The sequence below is a fragment of the Arabidopsis lyrata genome (assembly GCF_000004255.2).
Source record: "Arabidopsis lyrata subsp. lyrata unplaced genomic scaffold ARALYscaffold_1, whole genome shotgun sequence".
NCBI classification, from domain to species: domain Eukaryota; kingdom Viridiplantae; phylum Streptophyta; class Magnoliopsida; order Brassicales; family Brassicaceae; genus Arabidopsis; species Arabidopsis lyrata.
In genome coordinates, this window is record NW_003302555.1 from 7007061 (window position 1) to 7026376 (window position 19316).

Consider the following 19316-nt stretch of genomic DNA (forward strand, 5'->3'; position numbering starts at 1 on the left):
TACAAATATATGAAATTTTATGGAATTATTATATGGTTGGAAATTGGAATGAAATTTTCTGGTGTTTTCTTTATATAAATAAGGTGAAGAAAAGAAAAAAAAGAAGAGGAAAAGCGAGAGGGTACGTGGCTAGTTAATTTGCTCATAAGTCATATCACTGTCCAAAACACACAAACCAAATTCTGTGGTCTTCTTCACTCCTCACTCTCCTTGTTCTTTCTTTCATCCCGAAATGTCAAAATCCTCCGATCCAACCATTTCTTATTCTTGTAATTATATTTTCTCAAACGACAAAAAAAAAACTTGAAAAACCTCACCTTCGTTATCCATTTCCAATTTGGACCAAGAGCCTGTCTTCTCAATGACAGTCTAGCATGCAAATAAGATTCATGTATAACAAAACGATTGTAAGCATTTAGTATAATTTATCCAAATATTTTTATTTTCAAAAAATTGAGCTCTGTTTTTGTTGCAGAAGCAGAGTTTCAAAAAATGGTGGGTAGTATTGTTGGCAGTAACATGGCGGCCACTGATGCGAGGTTTCTAAGCTCCAATTTTGGCAACACTTTCAGCATCAACTCCAGAATTCACAGATTCCATGATCGCTCCCAAATCGTAATCCCTAGGGCTCAGTCTTCTTCTTCTCCGTCTCCATCTCCACCCTCCGATAAAAAGAAGACTAAGACCCGACCCGGAACCACAACTACTAAGGAAAGCGAAGAGACGGTGGCCAAGAAGCTCGACGTTTCTCCGCCGCCGAACGCTCAATCACCACCGTCTCCGCCTACACTGAAATTGGACGATGTGAATCCTGTGGGGTTAGGACGACGATCGCGGCAGATTTTCGACGAGGTGTGGCGGAAATTCTCTGGATTAGGTCAGATGTCGAGGACCACCCGACCCGATGAGCAAGAGACTCTTGATAGTCTTCTCATTAGAGAAGGACCTATGTGTGAGTTCGCTGTTCCCGGCGCTCAAAACGTTACCGTTTTAGTCGTCGGAGCCACTAGCCGAATTGGCCGTATCGTTGTCCGTAAACTCATGCTCCGTGGCTACACCGTCAAGGTTCGTTTACATTCAATAAATGCTGATTTATTGTATAGTATAAAGTTTATGTAAATGCCTTGAGAGTTTTTTTTTAAGAGATTTGAGGTTACTGTTTAGGCACTGGTGAGGAAACAAGATGAGGAAGTGATGAGTATGTTGCCAAGATCAGTGGATATTGTTGTTGGAGATGTTGGCGAACCGTCAACACTCAAATCCGCTGTTGAAAGCTGCAACAAGATCATCTACTGTGCGACTGCTCGGTCTACGATTACTGCAGACCTTACCCGGGTTGATCATTTGGGTGTTTATAACCTCACCAAGGCTTTTCAGGTATAGTAAGATTTGTCCATGACTAAACCATGGTTGATTTGGTTTCTTGTTTTGTTGAGCGGAGAGTAGTTATTCCTGTGTGTTATTTGAGTCTTTGCAGGATTACAATAACAGACTAGCACAATTAAGAGCGGGTAAAAGCAGCAAAAGCAAGCTTCTAATAGCTAAGTTCAAATCGGCTGAGTCACTCGATGGTTGGGAAATTCGTCAAGGAACTTACTTTCAGGACACAACTGCTTCCAAATATGATGGTGGGATGGATGCTAAGTTCGAGTTTACGGAAACTGAGAGAGCTGAGTTTTCAGGTACACATTATCTCTTCTGAGAATATGGCAATGCGAAAGTTTTTCCTTTTGATGTATTTTTTCAGATATAGTGGTTTAATCAGGTTTCAAACGCAGGTTATGTTTTCACCCGAGGAGGATATGTTGAGTTGTCGAAGAAACTTTCACTTCCATTAGGTACCACTCTTGACAGGTATTTATGCGATTTCTTATCAACCATCCTTACTCTCAGCTTATTCTGTGAAACGATTCGATCATAGAAACTTCGAGAAAGGGGATAACCTACGAGTAGTATTAATGAAATTTCTAATCCCTCCTGAAACCATTTAGCCTTAGCTTCCTTTGTATGCTTATGCTTTTATATCAATAGGTACGAAGGCTTAGTTCTTTCTGTTGGTGGGAATGGAAGATCCTATGTTGTAATCCTTGAAGCTGGTCCATCATCAGATATGTCTCAGAGCAAACAGTATTTCGCAAGGATCAGTACCAAAGCAGGTTTTTGTCGGGTATGAAAAGCATCATCGGTCTTGCTCATTAGTCTGACCCCTTCCCCGTTATTTTTCTGTCTAAAACTTTGGTTCCTTGGGCAGGTAAGGGTGCCATTTTCAGCTTTTCGTCCGGTTAACCCAGAAGATCCACCGCTAGATACATTTCTTGTTCACACATTGACAATACGCTTTGAGCCTAAAAGACAGGTTTGCTTACTCTTTTCAACGCTTCAGCAGTTGTTTTTGGGGGATTGATATGTGTGATCATTAATCGAAAACTGTCATTCGTTGGTGTCTGAGTTAGCAATCTCTTGGGGTTTTTCCTCTTTCAGAGACCTGTTGATGGACTTGCTGCTGCACAACAAGATCTGAGAAGTTTTAGCCTTGTATTCGAGTACATAAAAGCTTTGCCTGTAAGTACTCCAACTTAATGTCTACTTTCAGATCATCACCCGAAAGAATGAAAAAAACAGATACTATATCAACTTTCCGCATTTTTGTCTGCAGGCGGGTCAAGAAACAGACTTTATTCTGGTATCGTGTACTGGTTCGGGAGTAGAACCCAACAGAAGGGAGCAAGTGTTGAAAGCCAAGAGGGTAAGTCTATTTTGTCTTACACGTTATAATAAGTTAATAACTTCTGAATCTTTCGAGGCTACAGATCGTCAGGGCTTTTGTGCCAGTAGGTTCCATCTTTTCACATCTATTTCTCCCTCTCTCTTGATGCCCCCTAAATTTGTTAGGCTGGTGAAGATTCTTTGAGGAGATCAGGCCTTGGATACACCATCATTCGTCCCGGCCCCTTGAAGGTACTGTTCTTTGAGTTCTAACCAATGTGTATGTATATGGCTTTGAATACAAACTTTCTGATATAGGAGGAACCAGGCGGACAACGAGCTCTGATATTTGATCAAGGAAACAGAATTTCTCAGGTTATTTCACTCACGGAAAAAAAAATCTCAAGCCACCTATAGCAAAAGATTTTCTGATGGAGCTCACTTATAACTTCCCAATGCTTAATTTTTCTTTCAATTTCAGGGCATTAGTTGCGCGGATGTGGCTGATATATGTGTCAAGGCACTGCATGATTCAACCGCTAGAAACAAAAGTTTTGATGTGAGTTGCAGTTTATATAGAAACAACTGAGACAGATTCAATCTTTTACCCATTTCAAGAGCCAAGACTAAAAAGATTCAATCTTTGATCTATAAAGAAGAAATCACATGGATCTCTCAAATTTCTTCCATTTGGTTTTTGCAGGTTTGCCATGAATATGTCGCTGAGCAAGGAATAGAGCTCTATGAGCTGGTAAAGAGTAATCCACTTGTAATATAAGTCACATCTTCATCGCTGTATCATCTGATAGTGTTTGTCTCTCTCAGGTGGCTCATTTGCCAGACAAGGCGAACAACTATCTTACTCCGGCTTTATCTGTACTTGAGAAGAACACATGAGAAGTAGAATCATTGATTCCATTTTGTCTAGTGTACTCATCTCAAGCTCTGATACGCGTTCCATACATATATACATACGTACATGTATAACTTGTACATACAAGAATCTCTTTGGTCTCTTTATATCCATTAACATTTATTTCTTATATTCAACTCTAAATTTGTGTGCTAATAATAATACAAACAATCCAAGGCCTATTACATAAAAAAAAAAAAAGGTGTGAAACTCTGTTTTTCATTACATCGAACTCAATTATAAAATGACCAATACACATGGTAACGTTCATTCATTTTCACTTTCTAGTAAACACGAAATTTCAGATGATCTCAGATAATCATGTAGGCATAAGACACAAAACCCATCAAAGCTTCGAGAAAGGTTTGGCGAGAGAGCCCAAAAATGAAGATGTCGGAGACACATACGGCAACTTTCCGGCGACTTCGTCTCCGGAGCTTTCTTTTGACTTGCTCTCATCTTCTTCATCTCCGTTAGTGGCTTCTTTCTCAGCATCGTCCACTATCTGCTCCACGTCCAAAGACAATTCACAAGTCAGACCAAAAAAATTCCAAATTTGTTTATCGGGTGGACCAATTGTTTTAAAACCAAACCTTTCCGGTGGCGGCAGGAGAAACAGACGGAACAATAACAGCGAGATGAGTTTTAATCCGGTGCAAGGCGTCTTTCGTCATACCCTGCGCCGCTCCAGCGAAATCCTTAATCGCACTTTCCAAAAACTGTTTAGCGTTTTCAAGCGACTCCGATGGAACCGAAGCAGCCGCTAGTTTCTCCAAAACTTTATCCTTAACAGATGCAAGATTCTTCAGCCCCAACATCATCGTCTTCCTCTGCTTCTCCCCTTCTTCTTCCTCTGATGATGGATCCACAGAATTAGGGTTCGTTGCGATTTTGATCGCGTGGTCAGGAGAGTAGAGGTTCCCTTGGCCCACGTTTTCATCGGATTTTGGAGCGATTTTGATCGCGTGGTTTGGAGAATATAGCTTCCCCTGGCCCACACCGTCCGACACTGCTTCGCCGTCGGATTTTGTGGCGGAGGTTCGGTGATGATTTTCCATTTGTTACTAGAAGATTTTGACAGGTAAAAAAAGTCTTTCTCTTTTGGGGTTTTCTGTGTGATGATGGGTCGAGAAGAACAGAGCAAAGCCACTTAAACTCTGTTTCTGGGAAAATAATGAAGGTTTTTGTTTTTGTTTGTTTCCCGGGAAAATGAAGCATATGTGATGACGTGGCAACACGTGTCTATTGGTGGGCGTTAATGGACGGGTAATGGGCTTTATCTAGTTTGTGATATTAAAAAATGAAGGCCCAGTAGGTGGAGAATGGGTTTTAATTATGACCGGATTTGTCCACGACCCGACCTGATCGACCCGGAATTGAAACAGAAGGGGAGAAAACAGTGGCGGCGTTAGAAGAAGAAGAAATGGTCAGTAGTACTAGTGAGAGAAGGACGAAGAATAGAGAGGAGGAGGAAGAAGAAAGGAGAAAAGATGAACAAGAAGGAGATCTTCAAGCTAGCGAAGGGTTTCAGAGGAAGAGCGAAGAATTGCATAAGAATTGCGAGAGAAAGAGTTGAGAAAGCTCTGCAGTATTCTTACAGAGATAGGCGCAACAAGAAACGTGAGATGAGGGGTCTCTGGATCGAGCGCATCAACGCTGGTTCTCGTCAGCACGGTGTACGGTTTTCCCCCGATTTCTTGCCTGATTCATTGCTAAATGCATTGATTCGATAAAATTATCATTTGTTTAGGAATGATGAGATAATCTATCGAATTCTATGATGAGTTTCTGTTAGGATGGACCTTGGGATTTAGGGTTTTGTTATGTTAAATTCGGTGTTTGATTTCTCCCGAGTCTGGTAGCTATTATAACAAGTTGTAGTTTGATCTTTCAAACAGAACTTGATGGAATTACACAGTAGTTTTAAGTTGTTTGCTGTATTCTAGAGATTTTTCTTATTCAGTGGCACTCTGTGTTTGCATCTACAGATTGATAGAAATAGAACTTGTTGGGTATATAACTAGAAGCGAATGATTTAGATTGAATCGTTGCATTAAGTGCATTTTAGATGGCTTGTTTTCTTCAGATTAAGGATGTGAATGTTTACCTTAGAGCTCAAAGATGCTTAAAGAAGTGAATCATTTCGTGTTGGTAATATGACAAATACATTTCCTGTCAATAACTGAAACCAAACCATGATTAATTCCTAATACAAGCAAACAATCATATTTATCTAACTCGGTTACCTCGTTTCAGCTTTGTAACACTTTTGTTTTGTCCTCACTTTGTGACTTCTGTTCACTTCTAGTCTTGTTGCTTAATTTTTGTTTATCTCTTTCAAATATATGCTATTATAATACTCTGTTTCTTGTGAAGAACATGGAAATGACATGTTTGATTGGAATCCTAACATCTAAAACTTGAAACAGGTCAACTACGGTAACTTCATCCATGGACTGATGAAGGAGAACATCCAGCTGAACCGCAAAGTCCTCTCTGAGTTATCTATGCATGAACCTTACAGCTTCAAAGCACTCGTGGACGTCTCCCGCAAGTCCTTCCCTGGAAACAAGAACATGGTCCAAGCATCTCGCAAAGTAGACATTTCATCCATCAATGCCTAGTTAGTTTCATCTCGTCCTTCTTATGAACACGTAATATTTAGTTATTTGTCTGAATAACATGTACCCTGGTGATACTACTATACTTTTGCAATTTGAGAGAATGTATTTCTTCTTCTTATTTCGTTTAGCAGATCTATATCCTTTGATTTGTTTATTAGTTTAGAGAAAAGAAGATTGAATCACCTAAATAATAATTATAGACCTAAACCCTAGGATCGGAATAGTATTTGCTTTAATCACATCATTGCGTAACAATGCCTTGCTACGGAAGAAACAAATACCGGAACCGTGAATCAAAGGGAACTACGCCGCATTTGCTACTAGATGAACCCAGAAAACCCCACCGTTGTCGCCGGTGAATACACTGCTCAACAAATGCAGCTTGGCGAGGAGGCAAATGACGTGAAATCCACAGAGCAACCTTGCAGTCATCGACAGATTTCTTGGCAAAGCAGTGAAGCATTTGGGGCACAATCAACTTCCCCCTGGGGCTCACTCCCACTGACGCCTGGATATAGTCTTTCTGAGCTTCTTCAAGTTCTTCTCCTACGTTCTCGGCTGTGTATATCCTCACCTGCAAACGATTTCTGTTAGAAATTGGCAATATCGGTTCAAGAATCTGATGTAGAATGCAGATAAATATGGATAGATTACGGCAGGAGATGAGTGCATTCCGCAGCTGAGAGCAAATGACACTAGAGGTTCAGGTGTACTTATCCCCGCTTGTCTCTGTTCATCTGATACTTTCAGCTTGAGAATGGAGAGAAGCAGAGCCTGAATATCCAGGTTTAGGTAAGAGTTATAGAGTAGAAAGTGAAGAAGTTGCAGAAACTAAAGAAGTTTAAGATGAGTTTAGTACAATTTGAGGACGATGCAGAGGAGGGCTCATCTTTAGAGTCATGTATTCGATCGTTACTGCGTTGTATGAATGTCCACCAACTGTATAAGCAGCCTGATAGAATCTCCAAATCAGAGACTTCTATTAACCTCTGTCCGAACCAAACCAAGAAGAGTTAAGTAGTTCTGTGTGTGGAGATCAAACCTTTTGCATCAAGGAGAAGAGCTTTAAATCAGTTTTTGGTACGCCGTAAGCTAAGTATGCCTGAATCAGACAATCAGGACATTGTAAGTTTTGTATCTGCAAATCTAAGTTTAGGGAAATTCCAACAGACATTATTACATGCATGATCATGGCATTGTGTATGTTGATCCAGAAGGCGAGCTTCTCATTGTGGCTTAGTTCTGTTGGATTTACTCTGGCAAGTCTTTCGACGAGGTTCCTGTAATGAAAATACAACATGAGAGTTTGTCAAGTTCCAACGACCATAACTGAATCTCAGAAGTTGCTTGAACTGTGTGTTAATACCTGAATCTCCATAACTCATCTGAAGCATATGCGAGCCTTTTCTCCTCAACAGACATTGAAGCCACTTCAGTTGCAGATCTGTAACTCCCGATGTCAGCCCAGCTCAGCTTTCCTTGGACTGTGTATGGATCAAATGCATTGCTCTCTGTTGCTAAAACATCTGAGTTCTTCTGAATATCGATCCGTGGACTCTGTGCCCACCTGGAGATCCGTGAGTGTTCTGAAGGAGACCACCACGATGTTGATGATGATGGAGGATTCTCACGAGAAGAAACACTGGTAGTCTCTTGTGAGGATTTGGATCCTGCGGATGTCTCTCCTAGAGACACAAATATGTTTCTCATGCATCTGATCATCTCCTTGGATAGTTCATTAGCATTATCAAAACTTTGCAAGGACTTTGCCAGTTTGCTTCTAGGTTGTGCTCTGTGATGTTTACTGCGTAAAGTTTCGTTGTTCTCGGAAAGTCTAACCAAATCTAAAGCATTCTGGGCAACAATTTTATAATCAGAGCCAATCGCAGCAGACAAATATTAAACATACAGAAGAATTTATTTAACATACAGGTGGAGATAGCGAATGAGTGAGGTTGTACTCGGCAAGTTTTCTCTCGTTTCGTTCTTGAATCAGCAAGAAATGCAGAGACATGATCTCTTGTTCGAGCTTAGAGACCGCAGCTTCCATAGCTGCTATGTTGGAGAGAAGTTCTTGAACCTGCAGACGGGTTTTCTTAGGAACATTCATAAGGTTCAAGCTTATATCCCTGAACATTGCAAGCTTAGAACTTAAGACAATTTGGAGAAACATACGCTACGCGGAAGAGAAGATGCGTGAGACAGCTCAATCTTATGGCTTTGATCTGAAGCTTTGAGCAATAGAGCGCGCAGTGCAGTCTCTTTCTGCAGTTGATCTTTTAACCGCTGCACCTGTGTCAGACAAGTGTGAGCTTTAACAAATTTTTACAGATTTATCGATATGGTTAAAAGAGAGGTGAGCGAAACTCACATCGTGCTCGAGTTCAAATCCGTAGAGGTGAAATTTGCTGCTCTTGGGGGAATCACAACCGTTGAACTCTTTAGTAACATTCTTTGGCTAAACTTTTCAGAGAAAACAAAACAGAGTTAGAAGAAAGTAAGTTTCAAGTGAATTGACAGCTTGAGGAACAAGTTAATGGAATATCTTTCATTGAGGAATCAGAACCTGTGAGAATCTGGACAAAGAACCTCCTCTGCATAACACATCAGTAAACGAATTAGGAAGAAACAGAGAGGGAGAAGAATCAATAACCAGCCTAGAAAAGAAACTGGAGAAAAGGAATGAAACATTACTGTTTAGATGTGAGCAGAGAGTCTCCAGACATTGTATGATCAATGATGAATTCGACTTTTGGTCGGTTTCAAAACTTAGTCTGGATCTCTCCAGAGGTCAATAATGACTCAATAGAATGAGATTCAGACAAATTAACCTTGTGATCAGAGAAAGAAGAGAGAGAAAGAGAGAGAGCTTGAGACATGTGTGAAGATGAGTTGAATGGGATCGGGTCCAAAGAGAGACTCAATAAATGCATGAGAAATTTTTAGCTATTTGTCACTTTCATCACAGCCCCCATTGCACGAGTTGTTCTACCCAAAAAAAACAGAGTAAATATTAAAGCTTCAACCTTTATCTTCCTAGAAACTTTTAAATCCATTCAAGTAAATTCAAAAGTTTTTGATTATTATTTTTGTAAAAGATAAAATGATAATGATGTGTGTTTGATTGTTTGTTTTCACGTTATGGAAGTTGAAATATAAAAGAAGATAGCTTTTTTATATAAAAATCAGAAAATATGATTTGATCTTGAAGGCTTAAAAGCCAAATAACATAAATGAGCAACAATAAATGTTGTTACCAATTAAAGTTAAAAATATATAAATAAATATATAAAAAAGAATGGTAGCAAAGTTGAGGAATCTCCATAAAAGCACCTTCCCACTACATGTACTATAGTCCATAAACACAAATAAAGTTTACATTTTAATAGTCATATTATTATCTCCAATCGAAAAAATAGTATTATGATCCATATGGAAACTTTTTTTCCGGATAAGTCGAGCCAAAATAAATATTCTGTGAATCCAAATATTATTTTAGTTGAAATTTGCAGGACACTCGATAAAACAAAGCAGAAACTTCTTAAGAGTTTGCCTATAAACTGCTTTAAATATTGCATCAAACAAAAAAAAAAATTATAAAAACCAAAACTATTTATTTATCTAATGTCACTATGTCAGTGTAGAATAAATGTTCTTTGTGAAGTGTATCCCTTTTTCTATGGAAATGCGAAAGTAACGTATGCAATTTCCTTTTGTACAGAAAATAAATGCCCAAATAGGAAAAAAATAAAAAGAACGTTGTTAGAAGGCCCAACCACGCGCTCTCGGCCATCTCAATTTCAAAATTATGCGAAAAAGCCCAATATCGTGGGTTTTGGTCTCACGCGCTCAACGCGCTATTACTGCGATTTGATATGTTTCTTGTAGTCTCGGGGACAAAGGAGCCTAAATTAGAATTTTTTTTTTTTTGATGTTCAAAACAAAAAAAAACTGTTTAATGTTTAGTGAAATAGAATTAAATTTACTTCTTCTTTTTTTTTTGGGTGAATAAATTTACTTCTTAATTCATGATTTTCCAGGAAAAGTAGTCATTATCTCCAGCAGTCGAAATTTTTATGATTGGGAAATGATCAAAAAGGTATATAAATACATATTTATGAAATTCAACACAAAAAAAAAAAGAAGAAAGAGGACATCATAAGAAAGATAAAAAAAAAAGACTTATTTAAGTGGTCCTTGGTTCTTTTTCAGTTTCTTTCTGAACTATTGTCGAAACATAACTATAAACCCAAAAATAAATAAATTGTGTTAATTATGTAAAAGAAGAACTATATCATCTACTTTTACGTGAAAAAGTATAAAAGTTATTTCCTTCTACTAAATTTGCTTATTTTTGTCACGGAAATTTTATCTTAATGTGCTTTTCATATTAATATCTTTACTTTTTAATTACTACCGTTCATTTTGTTGTTGTTGCACCTTCCATTTTGAAAGGTATTAAAAAGAGAAGTAAATAGAAATATGTTTTCTTGTATCTCATCATCTAGTTTAACACTTTTCTAGTTTCCACAAATTTTATAGAAATCATATATGTTTCTACCAAAAAAAAACTTATTACTTTGTGTGGTTTGAGTAATTACCTCCGAAATTAGAGTTTCATCCAAATATAGAACTTTCAAATAGCATCCATCAGATAAAAAAAAACTAGGTTAGAAAATCTCTCACCTATTGCATTATCTAATTTTCTTTATATCTTTTTTAAAAATGTTTCCTCCAAATATAGCACTTACTAAGGAAATTTCTCCATTTCTTTGATTTTTCCTTTCGCAAAAAAAAAAAAAAAAAAGAAAACAAGAAGAAGAGGAAGAAGAATGTGGCTACCGAAAGCGGACGCGACAAATAAAGGAACAAGAAGTGGTTCTGTGGCGATTGCAATAGACAAAGACAAAAGTAGTCAAAATGCTATTAAATGGACATTGGAGAATCTTGCTACTCGTGGCCAAACTCTTGCTCTTATTCATGTCCTTCCCAAATCTCAATCTTCTTTAGGTTAATTTACCCTCACATTCTCAATGATTTTTTATCTTTAGTTTGACATATTTTATTGGTCCTTTTTTTTGGCTCAATGATTTTTGCACAAAGTTTGAGTTCTTTAGGGCTTTCGCTTTTGTGTTTCATGCAGACATTGAAGAAGGAATAACACATAAGCAGCAAATGGAGAAACAAACGAAAGATCTCTTTGTATCCTTCCACTGTTTCTGCAGCCGCAAAGAGGTAATACTTACATCAATTAAAATAAATTTAACTTTTGTTTATATAGATCAAAGTTTGAAGCTTTTCTTTTTTGGATATCTGCATGCAGATTCATTGTCTGGACGTTGTGCTTGAAGACGTAGACAAAGTTAAAGCGATAGTCGAATATGTTACGGTCTCTGCGATTGAGAATTTAGTTCTTGGTGCTCCATCACGGAATAGCTTTATGAGGTAATAAAACTGATTAGGGTTTCGCTTGATTGGTTGAGTGCGGAAGAAGTATTAACCAACATTAGGGTTTCTTTTTTCAATTATGATCATCAACAGGAGATTCAAAACTGATTTACCAACGAGTGTGTCAAAGACAGCTCCAGATTTCTGCAATGTTTACGTCATTTCCAAAGGCAAAATCTCTTCGTTACGAAACGCCTCACGTCCTGCTCCTTACCATCCATCAGTACTTCTCAGCGAAGTAGACAATCATGAAACGATTGCCCTCGAGAGGAAACATAAAACAGGTTAGAGTTTTAACCTTGATAGGAAATATTGTTGCTTGCGTTTCAAGCATCTCAACACATTCTTAAATCTTCCATCTCCCTTGTTTTCAACAGCTAACACGCCGGCCTTGCCTAGGGGACGAAGATCAGTTGATTCAGATGGTACCAGGTATTATTCTGTTAGTTAAAACAATTGAAAATTTCAGAATCTAACAACTTCAACAATTTCCTAAACCTTGGTTTTGATTTTTTGTAGATTAGGGCTTCCGAAACCGCCACATGGACATATGAAATTAGTGGGGGATTTCTCAGATTCAGAGTCCGAGTTCTCATTCATCAGTGCTTCTCAACAAGAATCCGACCTTTCCTTCATCAGCTCCGGGAGGCCGAGTGTAGACCGATCTTCCTTCACCTACGATTTACCAGAATCAGCAAGAACCTCAAGAATGTCAACGAGCTCAGAGCAGAGCATTGGGTCACATAGATTAGGAATCAAGTTTACGGATTTGAGTTATCTCAATGGTTCTTCTACGGTTTCTGATGAGAGTGGAAGAACTTCTTGTTCCTATTCATCACAGAGCTTGGTATAAGTTGAAATCAAACCATGTTTTATTTTTTGTCGGTCTTGAAACCCGATTTTTTTTTTCTGTTACATTCCATGAAAATGTTTTTTTTTTGTTGCAGGATGATGTAGAAGCTCAAATGAGGAGACTGCGTTTAGAGCTGAAACAAACTATGGATATGTATAGTTCAGCTTGCAGAGAAGCTTTAACCGCAAGGCACGAGGTAATTATTATATATCTCCATGTTGTTCTTTATGTCAAGCGAGGTTGATTCATAAATTCGTTAAAATGTGGTTTAGGCGACAGAGCTGCAAAAGCTGAGGACAGAAGAGGAAAGACGATTGGAGGAACTAAAGATGACAGAGGAAATAGCAATGTCAATGGTTGAAAACGAGAGAGCAAAAGCCAAAACAGCCTTGGAAGCTGCTGAAGCTGCAAACAGGCTTGCTGAAGTGGAAGCAAAGAGGAGGGTACACGCAGAGATGAAGGTATTGAAAGAAAGCGATTCTTTCTCTCGACATAGCATTGTTCGATATAGAAAATACACTGTTCAAGAGATCGAAGAAGGTACAGCGAACTTCGCAGAATCAAGAAAAGTTGGAGAAGGAGGGTATGGGCCCGTGTTTAGAGGTCATCTTGATCACACAAGTGTTGCTGTTAAGGTTTTACGCCCTGACGCTGCTCAAGGAAGATCACAGTTTCACAAAGAGGTAACAAAATTACTATCTTCTCTACAATTTTTCTCCATTAGCTCTGTTTCCCCTATTGTTTACTTGTGTTACAAGAAAAGGTTTTTTATGATTTTTTTTTTAAAACTTGATGTGTTTTGACTCTCAGGTTGAGGTATTAAGCTGCATAAGGCATCCAAACATGGTGCTTCTCTTAGGAGCTTGTCCAGAATACGGTATTCTCGTCTACGAATACATGGCCAAAGGAAGCTTAGATGACCGCCTTTTCAGACGCGGAAACACGCCCCCGATTTCATGGCAATTGCGTTTCAGAATAGCTGCTGAGATCGCTACGGGTCTCCTCTTTCTCCACCAGACCAAACCAGAACCAATTGTCCACAGAGACTTGAAGCCAGGAAACGTTCTTCTCGACCACAATTACGTCAGCAAGATCAGCGATGTCGGGCTTGCAAGACTCGTCCCTGCGGTAGCTGAAAACGTGACTCAGTACAGAGTAACATCAGCTGCAGGAACGTTCTGTTACATCGACCCAGAGTATCAACAAACCGGAATGTTGGGTGTGAAATCAGATGTTTATTCTCTCGGAATCATGCTTTTGCAGCTTTTGACGGCGAAACAGCCGATGGGTTTGGCTTATTATGTGGAACAAGCGATAGAAGAAGGGACATTGAAAGATATGCTTGATCCTGCAGTACCGGATTGGCCATTAGAGGAAGCTTTGTCTCTTGCGAAGTTATCGCTACAATGTGCTGAGTTGAGAAGAAAAGATAGGCCTGATCTTGGTAAAGAAGTGATGCCTGAGCTTAATAGACTTAGAGAGATTGGTGAAGAGAGTCTTGAGTCTGTGTTTTATGCTGGACAAGGACGATCTTCGCATCCTAGTCAAGTCTCTTATACATCGGTAAGAGTTTTTAATTCCAAGACATTTCCATCAGATAATTAGATGTCTCTCTATGATGTTAATTGTTTTGTGGGTATTGCAGGAAGGTAGGAGTGCTCCTTTAATATCGAATACAGGATCTTCTATATCAAACCCATAGTTTTGAAGAATTTGGTAAAGATATAACTCTCTTGTTTCATGTTAGGTAACAAGTTTATTGAGAAAAACACTCATGCTTGAGATTTGATTTGCAGGAGATAACTTGCGTAGAAAGCAAGCCAAGAGCAATTTATTCAGAAAATGAGTTGCTTATTTGAGCTGAAGAAGAAACGTGGTTATGGTTTATTAGAGAGTCGGATTTGTGTATAAAAGTTTTGTATTTTCTATTAAAGAAACAATATGTATATTACGAGGAAATATGGATTTCCAATGCACATTCTGGAGAAAATATGAAATTATATTTTAAAGATTTTAACCCTTTGACTAAGAATTACATGTTTAGTCGACACGTAACTCAAAGTAAAGAACAACGTGGGAATGTTCTGACGATGTCAAGTGTTAAAGCCAAAAACAAGTCTTATTAAAAAAGGTTTTCTCAAGGTAGGAGAATTTTGCAACAATGGGACAAGGTAGAGAAGTTAAGACGAGACCAGATCCTCAAGTTGAGATTCAGGTTTTAATTTATTACCTTCCTCTGTTCTTTGTTCATGTACTTGAGTTAAAGACTGTTTTTCTCAGATGAGCTCAGTCACTTGTTAATCAGGAAAGAGGAGAAATATTCTTCTTTTATAGGCCGAAGGTTAACAAAGATGAAGCTCACAGTGTGGACGATGTTCAAAGGTTATACATAGTGATGCGTCCTGAGTCCGGTGAGAATCCCACCCAGGAGAAACAAGACCCTCTTTCAGGTAAAGAAGGTTCCTATAAAGATTCCGGTGACGGAGATGCGAGTAGTAGCTCCTCCGGCGCCAAGAACCAAGGTGAAGGAGGACACGGTGTCGAGGTAAGTAGGAAGAAGAACCAAACTCTACGGATTCAGCTCTTATTACAGGACTATAATCTGGTTCTTTTCGTAGAAAGTGAACATCGAGGAACAGCTTCTGCTACGATTCATTGTGATGGGTAAGAAAAGTCTTCCTGATCCAAGCAAGAAATCGCAACATTTTTGGGGTTTCGTGGAGATGGTGACGACCAATGTTGAAGATGTTAAAACTGCTCTCAAAGGAGGTAAGAATTTCGTGAATTTGTAAATTTACTTGGTGAGATTTTGTGATTTTGAATTTGTTTTTGCAGACGAGTATGAGACCAAGACTCGAGGACATAGACACAAACCGCCGGCGAGAGCTGTTGGAGAAGGAATATACAGAATTCTCCGACATAAACCTAGTCCGACTAGAAAGCACCACACACATCTTGTCTACAAACTCGAATTCCCATCGGATTTGCAGACCAGAGCACACGAGCCACAAGAGTCGATGAACATTGAGCCCGAAGGATCCTTCTTGATTCAAATACGAAATCCAGAGCAAGGAGGAGGAGGTAGGTCAGGGTTTGGTGGGCTGCAGAGAAAGAGGAAGGCCCAGTTCCCGGCCCATCTTCAAGCTCATTTAGGTCATACCCGGTTTGATCCAGCCGACCCGCCCGATTTCCTGAATTATGAAGGATGTGAGTTGTTACTGATCTCTGCTTCCGACGATATAGAGGAAGAGTTAGGGATGGAGTTGGAGCCTGAGGGTGACGGTGATGAATCGACATGCGATCTTTTGAAGACTTTCGGGGATGATGTTAAAGCTACTCCGCTGCTTCGCGGTACATGGGAGTAATGGCGGATGCTCACTAGTCACTAATATTTTAACTAGATGATAGCTACTAGCTAGTGTTTAAAGTATGGACGGCTTTATGTGGTTATATTGTCTTTCTCGGGTAAAATGATGATGTATTCTCTTGGTGTCAAGTTCTGTGTAAATCTGTCTACCCTTTTTGAAAAAAGTTACTCAAAATTTTGGTTTGTAACATGTCACTGGGAAGTGCTTCGTATCAATGATTTAAGACAACTACCATACATTATTCAGATGAGAGAAAAAAAAAAAACAAAAACCATTAAACCATGTTGCATGAATTCATAACCTACCTCACTCATTTACTCACTCTATATATGTGCAAAAAGGATTAGATGTCTTTTTTATCAGAGAAAGATTGGAGCCATGACAAGCGTGATAGTCGCCAACATTTTGATGAGAACGTGAATCGACGGTCCTGCTGTGTCCTTGAAAGGGTCTCCCACACTTGCCATTTACAAAAAGAAAGATGATTTCTCATTATAAAACACATTTGACTTCACTATCAAAGTCAAAGGAAATGACTAATGAGGAAGAGACTAAGAAGAAGAGGATGTACAAGGAAAATGGAAAATTGCTTACGTATCACCAGTTACTGCAGCTTTATGAGAATCACTTCCTTTGCCTCCTAGAGCTCCTGTCTCAATGTATTTCTTTGCATTGTCCCAAGCACCTCCTGCTGTATTTAAGAAAAGAGCCATTAAGATACCACACACCGTTGCAAACATTAGCATTGCAGCTACTACTTTAGCTCCTAGCAGAGGTTGTCCTGTGTAGTATCCCAAGATCCGGAACACAAAACCTGAGGACACCAAACAGAGAGGGTTGGTTCATCATGTCTGTTTCTTTCTCGTTTCACGGATTAACCAACATTTTACTGACTCACCAACTGCAATGGGTGATATTATAGCCAAAGCTCCTGGTTTTATCATTTCCCTCAAAGCTGAAGATGCGACAATGGCAACACATCGACCATAATCTGGCTTCTCCTTGTAGTCCTGTTACATAAAGGTCAAAAAGACACCCGAAGGAAATAACAAGAAGAAAAGGGAACGGGCTCCAAAGGAATTATATTTACCATTATGCCAGGCCTCTCAATGAACTGTCTTCTTACTTCATTGACAACCTCCTGTGCAGTTCGACCAACTGCTGCACAAGCCCAAGCGCTAAACAGGAATATAAGCATGGCACCTAATAACCCACCGATGAAGACTTCTGGGATCGCAATATCAACCTGTTTAGATGTGAGGACGAGAATGAGGATGAGTATGCGAGACGAGAAGCCATATAGTGGAAACAGAAGAGACATAATATACATACCTCTTTGAAAGACACATTAGCAAACCTCATCCATATAGGCACTAAAATGAAGGAATGATGCAAGGGCAGCAGATCCAATAGCAAACCCTTTTGTTGTTGCTTTTGTGGTATTCCCAACAGCATCAAGAACATCAGTGATCTCACGGACACTTTCTGGCTGCAAGAGACAATTATTTTTATAGAAGCATGAAAATTCAAAGACAACATAGGAATAATTCCAACCACTCATATGACACATACCTGCTGGCTCATCTCAACAATCCCACCTGCATTATCAGCTATAGGACCAAACATGTCCATTGTAAGAACATAAGCTGCAGTGCTCAGCATTCCCATTGTAGCTACAGCTGTTCCAAATAGACCTGCAATGGGGTTTCCCTTTTCATCCATTAGTCCCGAGGTATTGCCCAGCCAAAAAGCAGAAATGATAGCTACACTTGTAACTAAAACAGGAAGAGCCGTGGACTCCAGACCCAAGCTGACCCCAGCAATTATATTGGTTCCATGACCAGTGGAGCTAGCAAGAGCCAACGTCCGAACAGGCTCATACTTATAGTCAGTAGAATATCTGGATATCCAGACAAAGACATAGGCTGTGATAATGCCAACCAAGCCACACATGAAAAAATTCACCCAAGCAGATGGAGCTTGTTCTGTGTAAAGCAGCCAGCGAGTCGACTACAAAACAGAGGTAATGGTGTCAGAGAATTCCATCGAAATTACAAGACTAACAATAACTTCAGTTGCTTAGATGGGCCCTAATGTGCATGTGTGTGTAAAGTCAACTATCGATAAAACTGAGAAATAACATCAAAAAAAGCTACTGTTCAAAAGCCATTTAATGAACAAAATAATCAATGACATATGTAGATGACATTACCGCGCCAAATGTCAAAACGGCTAATATAATAGTCAGCGAATATCCTTTCTGAAGCACAACCATTGGATCCTCTACTGGAGATTTCACACTAGCATTGCGAGTTCCCTTGATCGATAGAATTACCAATTGATGATATTACCAAGTCAAACGAGTGAACAACTAGAGGAAATAGAATAAAACCAGATGGATCTGCATGATAAACGAAAAGGTTGAGTAAGAAATAAAAAACCAAAGAAGATTACGATATGCGCTTCAACCTTTTCTGCTTGTTTAACCACAGTAGAGCTAGCCATCCAATTTTATGGCTAAAATACTAACAGTCTTAACTCTTTAAAATAAACCAGAGATGCCCCCACAAACCTTCAATTAAGAAAATTACTAATTACTAATTTCCAAGCCCAACAGACGGTCCACGAAGAAAATTTACCAAAAGTTGATTTTTTAAAAATATAAAAAAAAAAATCAAATGATTATCTTCCGTCAGGAGCTGTACTTTGGATAAGAGATTCAAATTCTTACCCGGCGAAGAAGAAGATGAAGCAACCGGCGACACCAAACGCGGCGGAGGAAACCAAAGCAGAACAGAAGCAGAAATCGAAGAAATTCCCAACTCCGACGGAACTAATCTCTCACTACCAGAAACGAGGGCTGGAACCAGCAGAAGCTTCCATTAAGGTCATCGAAGACCTACAAAACGCGCTCGTCCGAGTCGTTTCGTCTTCCAGAAACGCCTCCAGCAAGGATAAGCTTGTAACCGACGCCAGGAAAATCGACGCCATTAACGGGAGGCTTGCCGTCGTCGACGCGAAGCTGGAGACGAAACCTGGATACGTTGAGACTTTCGTGTTAGGGTTAGCTTCTGGTGCTACACTTAACGGCATTAACGCCGTTTGGCCTCACGTTACCAGAGGCATTGGCCAAATTTGGTCCGCCGTTAAGAGCGGGACGGATCCTTCATCTGCCTCTTGAAATGTTAGAAAGGATAATTCTAGATTGATTTGGTTTCTTATGAGTTTTTTTTTTCGGTTTTGTATCAGCGAAATTTGAGTATCATGGACTTCAAGTTTTCTACTGTTGGAACAAATAATCAATCTCATAAGAAATTTATCCTAATTAATTTTGCTCTAAAACAGAAAACCAATTGTAGAACCTTTTTTAATCCCAATGGCATGTACTACTTTTACTAAATAAA

General features: G+C 39.2%; 8 protein-coding genes across 10 annotated transcripts; 5 read left to right on the plus strand and 3 right to left on the minus strand.

Annotated features, from left to right (window-relative positions):
* Positions 1 to 217: 217 nt before the first annotated feature.
* On the plus strand, positions 218 to 3775 carry LOC9326247. The gene is made up of 14 exons (XM_002890139.2): positions 218 to 407; positions 476 to 1065; positions 1165 to 1377; positions 1478 to 1682; positions 1779 to 1854; positions 2032 to 2167; positions 2252 to 2356; positions 2482 to 2562; positions 2657 to 2746; positions 2893 to 2958; positions 3025 to 3081; positions 3188 to 3265; positions 3410 to 3457; positions 3532 to 3775. The coding sequence occupies exons 2-14, from the start codon at positions 493 to 495 to the stop codon at positions 3601 to 3603; spliced, it is 1800 nt and encodes a 599-aa protein (XP_002890185.1). The 5' UTR covers positions 218 to 407; positions 476 to 492; the 3' UTR covers positions 3604 to 3775.
* A 45-nt stretch (positions 3776 to 3820) lies between these two features.
* On the minus strand, positions 3821 to 4836 carry LOC9326248. The gene is made up of 2 exons (XM_002892872.2): positions 4213 to 4836; positions 3821 to 4124 (listed from the first exon to the last, which is right to left on the minus strand). Exons 1-2 carry the CDS (start codon positions 4675 to 4677, stop codon positions 3966 to 3968), a joined length of 624 nt encoding a protein of 207 aa, XP_002892918.1. The 5' UTR covers positions 4678 to 4836; the 3' UTR covers positions 3821 to 3965.
* Positions 4837 to 4963: 127 nt separating this feature from the next.
* Positions 4964 to 6361, plus strand: LOC9328981 (50S ribosomal protein L20). The gene is made up of 2 exons (XM_002890140.2): positions 4964 to 5295; positions 6049 to 6361. Exons 1-2 carry the CDS (start codon positions 5110 to 5112, stop codon positions 6241 to 6243), a joined length of 381 nt encoding a protein of 126 aa, XP_002890186.1. The 5' UTR covers positions 4964 to 5109; the 3' UTR covers positions 6244 to 6361.
* LOC9326249 lies at positions 6343 to 9250 on the minus strand. Of its 3 annotated transcripts, none has more exons than XM_021010872.1 (11): positions 8938 to 9250; positions 8810 to 8837; positions 8615 to 8701; positions 8419 to 8529; positions 8174 to 8323; positions 7610 to 8097; positions 7424 to 7523; positions 7286 to 7345; positions 7103 to 7195; positions 6898 to 7017; positions 6343 to 6817 (listed from the first exon to the last, which is right to left on the minus strand). In XM_021010872.1, the coding sequence occupies exons 1-11, from the start codon at positions 8967 to 8969 to the stop codon at positions 6506 to 6508; spliced, it is 1581 nt and encodes a 526-aa protein (XP_020866531.1). In that variant the 5' UTR covers positions 8970 to 9250; the 3' UTR covers positions 6343 to 6505. The 3 variants fall into 3 exon arrangements, with proteins under 3 accessions (XP_020866531.1, XP_020866530.1, XP_020866533.1); XM_021010871.1 differs by having other exon boundaries at positions 8419 to 8535; positions 8938 to 9248; XM_021010874.1 differs by having other exon boundaries at positions 8419 to 8535; positions 8615 to 8706; positions 8938 to 9246.
* Positions 9251 to 10877: 1627 nt separating this feature from the next.
* On the plus strand, positions 10878 to 14561 carry LOC9328982 (U-box domain-containing protein 35). Its single transcript, XM_002890141.2, has 11 exons — positions 10878 to 11253; positions 11387 to 11478; positions 11567 to 11688; positions 11785 to 11975; positions 12069 to 12123; positions 12211 to 12538; positions 12639 to 12740; positions 12817 to 13227; positions 13355 to 14107; positions 14190 to 14260; positions 14341 to 14561. Exons 1-10 carry the CDS (start codon positions 11076 to 11078, stop codon positions 14244 to 14246), a joined length of 2289 nt encoding a protein of 762 aa, XP_002890187.2. The 5' UTR covers positions 10878 to 11075; the 3' UTR covers positions 14247 to 14260; positions 14341 to 14561.
* Positions 14562 to 14592: 31 nt separating this feature from the next.
* Positions 14593 to 16109, plus strand: LOC9326250. The gene is made up of 4 exons (XM_002890142.2): positions 14593 to 14759; positions 14850 to 15089; positions 15163 to 15313; positions 15380 to 16109. The coding sequence occupies exons 1-4, from the start codon at positions 14706 to 14708 to the stop codon at positions 15907 to 15909; spliced, it is 975 nt and encodes a 324-aa protein (XP_002890188.1). The 5' UTR covers positions 14593 to 14705; the 3' UTR covers positions 15910 to 16109.
* LOC9326251 (pyrophosphate-energized membrane proton pump 3) lies at positions 16108 to 18739 on the minus strand. The gene is given in 9 exon segments (XM_021011366.1): positions 16108 to 16371; positions 16507 to 16726; positions 16811 to 16922; positions 17003 to 17158; positions 17245 to 17269; positions 17271 to 17401; positions 17485 to 17922; positions 18125 to 18313; positions 18644 to 18739. Coding segments are annotated over 8 exon segments (1245 nt in total). The 5' UTR covers positions 18188 to 18313; positions 18644 to 18739; the 3' UTR covers positions 16108 to 16271.
* Positions 18593 to 19237, plus strand: LOC110224698. Its single transcript, XM_021011367.1, has one exon. It carries the CDS (start codon positions 18659 to 18661, stop codon positions 19091 to 19093), a length of 435 nt encoding a protein of 144 aa, XP_020867026.1. The 5' UTR covers positions 18593 to 18658; the 3' UTR covers positions 19094 to 19237.
* Positions 19238 to 19316: the final 79 nt, after the last annotated feature.

Bases quoted from the DNA above. Each gene is read 5' to 3' on its own strand.
- LOC9326247 (XM_002890139.2), top strand. From the start codon at position 493: ATGGTGGGTAGTATTGTTGGCAGTAACATGGCGGCCACTGATGCGAGG. The intron at 1,066-1,164 runs GTTCGTTTACAT...GTTACTGTTTAG, and splicing joins TCCGTGGCTACACCGTCAAG to GCACTGGTGAGGAAACAAGA. The intron at 2,357-2,481 runs GTTTGCTTACTC...TTCCTCTTTCAG, and splicing joins GCTTTGAGCCTAAAAGACAG to AGACCTGTTGATGGACTTGC.
- LOC9326248 (XM_002892872.2), bottom strand. From the start codon at position 4,677: ATGGAAAATCATCACCGAACCTCCGCCACAAAATCCGACGGCGAAGCA. The intron at 4,125-4,212 runs GTTTGGTTTTAA...GACGTGGAGCAG, and splicing joins CTCCTGCCGCCACCGGAAAG to ATAGTGGACGATGCTGAGAA.
- LOC9328981 (XM_002890140.2), top strand. From the start codon at position 5,110: ATGAACAAGAAGGAGATCTTCAAGCTAGCGAAGGGTTTCAGAGGAAGA. The intron at 5,296-6,048 runs GTACGGTTTTCC...AACTTGAAACAG, and splicing joins CTGGTTCTCGTCAGCACGGT to GTCAACTACGGTAACTTCAT.
- LOC9326249 (XM_021010871.1), bottom strand. From the start codon at position 8,969: ATGTCTGGAGACTCTCTGCTCACATCTAAACA. The intron at 8,324-8,418 runs GTATGTTTCTCC...ACCCGTCTGCAG, and splicing joins CATCTTCTCTTCCGCGTAGC to GTTCAAGAACTTCTCTCCAA. The intron at 6,818-6,897 runs GTAATCTATCCA...AATCGTTTGCAG, and splicing joins GAATGCACTCATCTCCTGCC to GTGAGGATATACACAGCCGA.
- LOC9328982 (XM_002890141.2), top strand. From the start codon at position 11,076: ATGTGGCTACCGAAAGCGGACGCGACAAATAAAGGAACAAGAAGTGGT. The intron at 12,539-12,638 runs GTATAAGTTGAA...TTTTTGTTGCAG, and splicing joins CCTATTCATCACAGAGCTTG to GATGATGTAGAAGCTCAAAT. The intron at 12,741-12,816 runs GTAATTATTATA...AATGTGGTTTAG, and splicing joins CTTTAACCGCAAGGCACGAG to GCGACAGAGCTGCAAAAGCT.
- LOC9326250 (XM_002890142.2), top strand. From the start codon at position 14,706: ATGGGACAAGGTAGAGAAGTTAAGACGAGACCAGATCCTCAAGTTGAG. The intron at 15,090-15,162 runs GTAAGTAGGAAG...TTCTTTTCGTAG, and splicing joins AAGGAGGACACGGTGTCGAG to AAAGTGAACATCGAGGAACA. The intron at 15,314-15,379 runs GTAAGAATTTCG...TTGTTTTTGCAG, and splicing joins TAAAACTGCTCTCAAAGGAG to ACGAGTATGAGACCAAGACT.
- LOC110224698 (XM_021011367.1), top strand. From the start codon at position 18,659: ATGAAGCAACCGGCGACACCAAACGCGGCGGAGGAAACCAAAGCAGAA.